The 5,203-nt window shown below is 41.9% G+C and overlaps 1 protein-coding gene across 1 annotated transcript; it reads right to left on the bottom strand.

Annotated features, from left to right (window-relative positions):
• Positions 1-502: 502 nt before the first annotated feature.
• LOC117674726 (membrane cofactor protein-like) lies at positions 503-4,105 on the bottom strand. The gene is made up of 2 exons (XM_034432887.3): positions 3,869-4,105; positions 503-2,283 (listed from the first exon to the last, which is right to left on the bottom strand). Exon 2 carries the CDS (start codon positions 2,243-2,245, stop codon positions 971-973), a length of 1,275 nt encoding a protein of 424 aa, XP_034288778.2. The 5' UTR covers positions 2,246-2,283; positions 3,869-4,105; the 3' UTR covers positions 503-970.
• Between the last annotated feature and the right edge of the window lie 1,098 nt (positions 4,106-5,203).

The raw sequence follows: 5,203 nt of genomic DNA, 5'->3' as shown, positions 1-5,203 counted from the left end.
ATCAGTGAGGAAATACAACAGACTTTAACTGTTGTAATCTAGTTCTCTTGATTTATATCAAGAGGATATAAACCTTTATTTTTTTCATATGAATTGAGTCCTGAAAAGTCTGATCAGCATTTCTTAGATAAATATTATGTTATACAACAATTGTATGTCCGGACTGAAAAATGAAGAACATTTAGATATTTGAACCAGTGGAACAACTGCTTACCTACAACTAGTTAGTAGTATTTACTGGAAGGCTTGTCAATAATTCGAAGAACTTTTATTCACTGCTGAATTATAAAAACTAGGCCTAGTTATCTCCCAAAATGAGAAAGAGACACCAAATATAGCAAATATTATTTACTCAAGAGCACTTCTTCATTTATTCTGGCATTTCATCACTTGTTGCCTGACCCATACGTTGAATATTACAGGCAGGGCTCCATTAAACCAAAGCACAATGGTTTCTGGTCACAGTGAATTTAGCGATATAAATTATACAACAAGTCTTCTAAAAGTTTCAGTTAATTTATTTGGTTCAATTTACAAAGTTTACGTTGACTGCTAAAATGTAAACCAGATCACAATTTATAATAGGCACAGTTTTAGCACAATTTTAAAACCCCAGAAACAAATATGACTCTTGTTCTGATGTCATGAGAATTCAAAAACAGACTTAAGAGAACTTGCAGAATGCTTCCATTCTAGTATCTTTATACCCTGTTACCAGGATAAGGCATCATCCCTCAAGCAGATACCTGGGCAGCTCCCTCAGATTCTGTATCTCAAGATATACAGAAAGAGATCCTCTAAGAGATATTTGGAAAGGGTATAAATACAGATTACTAGAATATAAAAGCAGCAGATATGCAAAAGGAGCATTTGTTGGAAACCGAATATGAACTGTTTCAGGCACTAACTCCCTCATCCATTGGCAAAACTGTAGAACTATGGAAGTTAACTAAAGCTTTCAACTCAAACTTCACGGAGTCCCTGTTTTCAATTCTAAAGCAGAAAAATGTTGAACAGTTTCTGAAGTTTTACTTCGAAATTTTTGTGGTCTCCGATCACCCATTGTTTTTTCTTTCTCTGAAGCTACCTGACTATTAGCAAGAGCATTAGTTTGCCTCTGTTTCCACCATCCAACAGCTGCAAATATCAAAGCAGCCAGAACTACAAGTGCAAAAATAACTCCAAAAACAATTCCAACAATTTTGCCAGATCCAGATCCAGATCCAGATCCTGATCCCACTGTGGGAATTGTTTGTCTTTGGGTTGGAAACATTGGAATGAAAGTAGTCCCATCTACTTCTGGAGGAACAAGGGTAGGGGGAATTGGTGGGGGGCCAGGGGGTGGAAGAGGATCAATAGGAGGGACAGGAGGAACTGGTGTAGAGGGTCTAGTTGGTTTGGTAGTTGCTACAGTCTTGTCACAACGTGGAAGTGAAGGCTTCCATGTATTATCAGCACCGCATCTAACCCAAGAAGCCCCTACCAAAGTATAGCCAGGATTGCATTCAAGTGTTACTCTATCACCATATCTATAGTTAGGTTTATATAGAGTTGCCAATCTCCCGTTTCGGATGCTTGGTTTCACACAACTGACTTTTTTACATTCAGGTGGTGGTAGATTCCACTGTCCATTCGTACCATCAGCTGCAACTGTACAGGTAATTGTTGAATTTCCAATAAGAGAGTAATCAGCATCACACCGGTATACAACAGATGAGCCCACAACATATGTATCGCTAGGATCAGCATCATACCTTCCATTGGAAATTATATCAGGGCGAGCACAAGGAATCTGTTCACAGAATGGAAGGTCTCTGTGCCACCTAACTTCGCCTCCTCTTAGAACACATCGAAGGGTACTTTCACCTATCATTCTGAATCCATAATCGCACCTCAAGGTTGCTGTTTCACCAAGCCGGAGATCATCTGACAATTCTATTCTTCCATTTTCTAAATGGGGAACTGGACATCGCTTTCCTTGGCATAATTCAGTAATCTTTGTCCACGTTCCATCTGCAGAGCATGTCAGAGTAGAACGCGTTCCAGATACAACTTCATAACCTGAGATGCAAACTAATCGCAAATTAGTTCCAGTAGCATAGTTGTCTTTTAGGGGTTCTGAGCCTCTTAGTGAAGAATGGGGGGGTAAGGTTGGGGTTAAGCAATCGCAAAAAACAGTGGAAGACAGGAACAGCAGGATCAAGACGACTGTCGGGACCCCATTGGAACAAGAAGAAAGACCCATCGGAATACTTAGAGAATCTGGAGACACATCCTCTGCCCCTATAAGCAAAAATAGTTGAGGTTTGTGGAAGAATTGAAGCCGTTTGAATATTAACAAATGTTTTAAGCAAATATTTAGAAAGCACTACAAGCAAGTGGGTACATAATACCAGTTCTATATTACATTTGTGTTATAATATAAATATATAATGTATCTGCCACAGCTTCAGCTAGGTGTGACCAATTTTTTGGAATCTGCAAGTACAGTATAAATATTATATATATACCATACTATATTTATAATATATTTGCAGACTCCAAGAAACTGGTCACACCTAGCTGAAACTGTGGCAGATACATTTAGCAGACAAAGCTTAGCAATTTGGGTCTATTTTAAAATTTGGTCTTTTTATAATTTATACCCAATCATATTTGAAATCTTGCATTTTTAAAAATTTGTCATCTTTAGAAACTGCCCATCTCCCTCATAGAATGAATATACCGTTTCCTGTTGAATTGGGGTCTTGCCCATGGAATGTTACCAAACATGTTCATGTGTGCTTAACCTGGCTTTGCAAATCCATAATACATCTTGGAGAGCAAAGTCCTCTAGTGTCCCGCTTGCAGAGATGAGATGAATCGCATCTTGAGAAGGAAGAGAAAACTGGCAAGTTGCAAATGGGAGGGAACAACTGTTCTCTTACAGACTTTTCTCCAACAGATCCTAGAACAGTGATGGCAAACCTTTTAATTACCGAATGCCAAACAGGAACATGCTTTACGCCCTGCGTGCACTCGCGTGCCATCCGGGGTAACACGCGGCTCCTCCCCACGTGCTGCACGTGCAACTGCACCATCTCGCTTGCGCACAGCTTTTGCGTGCGCAATGCATGTGCACAAATGCTGTCTGTGCATGCGTGCACAATCTCGCACACATGTGCAAACACACGTGCATGCGCAGGAGAGATCCGAAGACCAACTGGGTCCCCTGAATTGCGCGCTTGTGCACCAGAGGCGCGTGCAATCGCAGTTTCAGGTGAGCTTGGCGACAGTTCGCATGCCTGGAAAAATGGCTCTGAGTGCCACTTCCGGCATGCATGCCATAGGTTCGCCAACACGGTCCCAGAATATGAGGACCGAAAATGGAACACCACCACTTTTCTGCTACAGGGACATGAGCAGCTTTGCACTCAGTGTGGGACCTTCAAAAGTCCCAATGTACGGGGCTGGCATTTTGTGGCATGCCGTGCGTCACATTTGAGTTGACTCTTTCCAGTGAAACTTTGCAAAGGCATGCTCTTCTGGAGCTATGCAGCAGGTGGTGGCCCACAGGCAGGAACGCTTGCCACGTAACGTCCCCAAATCAGTGGCAGAAAATGACAAGAAAATGACAAGCACTGGTGGCCTTCCTCTTTCACGACATAATTCCCTTCTCAAGTTGCCTTTTCAGGATCTAGGCCTGGCCTGTTCTGGTTAGCTATGGTGGCTCTACATGCCTGTGAATTAACTGGGCCTACAAGGCTCCCTGTGAGCAATTTCTAGGGAAATCCTTCCCAAAGACCTCTTCACTTGTCCTGGTTTCTCCCAGGACACCTCCAACTGGAAGCCCTTTGTCCCAGGCCCACTACAACCTGTTGGTACACACCTGGATCCTCCAGGGTCCAGGTCTCTGACGGGCGTCAGTCACAACTCCACTTATGTTTCCTGCTGGGCAGCTTCTGGTCTCCAGGGCCTATACAGCAAAGACCAGCTGCTGCTGGACTATTTAGGCCTCTGCTTCCCTCCTGCTGGGCCTTTTCCCCAGCTCTGCACAGCAATACTAAAGCAGCACCAGGCAATCTTTTGGTAGTCAAGGCTGTGCTTAACAATCTTGTCAGGGGCGTGGAGTTGCAAAGTGGGCAGGATTATGTATGGCTGGTGTTAGAGTTTGAGCCTGATTTCATAGATTCTTCTCTTTTTAAAGGTGATTTTTTAAAAAAATATTATTGTGAAAATGGCTGAGTTTGCAGAAATGGCTAAATGGGTTCATTTGATCACAGAGGGAACTACAGTTACTTTGATAAAAGACTGGAAATCCTTTATGGTCTATTTTGCTGAAAGTGGATACAAATGAATTGCTGATTTAGGGGGTTGATTTTTAAAAAAAGTTTGTTTATGGGAAGAAGGGAACCATGGCAGAAGGTAGATGGTAATTGCTACGTTTGTGGTGCTGCAAAGATTGCAAGTCGCCTCTGTAAATATTCTTGCTCTTTTGTTATTCATCATTTCTTTTACCATGTTGTGATCTTTTCTATTTCTTCTTTGTTTCTGTGGTTTTATAACTTCATAAAATTTTCTTTTAGGTGATATTTCAGAGCTCAGGCTAGCATTTTCATTTATTTCGCAACTCAGGGGAAAATCAACCTGAGAGTAGGTCAGTGAGGATGCACGAAGCATCAGTTGGGATGTAGAACTGGAGTGGAAAATGCTACTTAGCAGCTGCAAACCAGTGGAAGACGCTGCAATTGTTGTTACACAACTTTGTGAGGAAGTGAGCCAGGAAATGAAATTAACCGCTGTGGGATCTTTACAGGCCTACTATTTAACTGACAAGAACAGAAGTGTGAACTATTATATTTCAAATGCATCCTCAAGGTGATTGGAAAACTTGGCAGACCTCAGTGTGAATGCTGGAATGCGGGAAGGTTAGTTTGGAAGATGTTCATGGCTGACATTCTCGGGCTTTGCGAATGTAAATCAAAAAGCACAAAGAATCAGTGGGGACTGATCACATAATATGCTTCTCAGTCTACAGGATGCATTGTTGTCTGTGCATCAGTCTCAATTCCTATGAAGTTGGTGGAGAGCCTGGAGTGTTTTTATAGCTGCAGGCAAATCTAGGTCCCCAATCTAGCTTTCCAAACAACGATGAAAGGATCATCTTTCTGTTCCCTTTGTTCTCAGGAAAAGATATGGTTCTGTAAGGATATAAATGATGTAT

This window comes from Pantherophis guttatus, chromosome 1, assembly GCF_059756535.1.
Source record: "Pantherophis guttatus breed Tessera chromosome 1, ASM5975653v1, whole genome shotgun sequence".
Classification (NCBI taxonomy): Eukaryota; Metazoa; Chordata; class Lepidosauria; order Squamata; family Colubridae; genus Pantherophis; species Pantherophis guttatus.
Note: the sequence above shows the minus strand (reverse complement) of the source record. Positions and strands in the feature narration are given on the sequence as shown.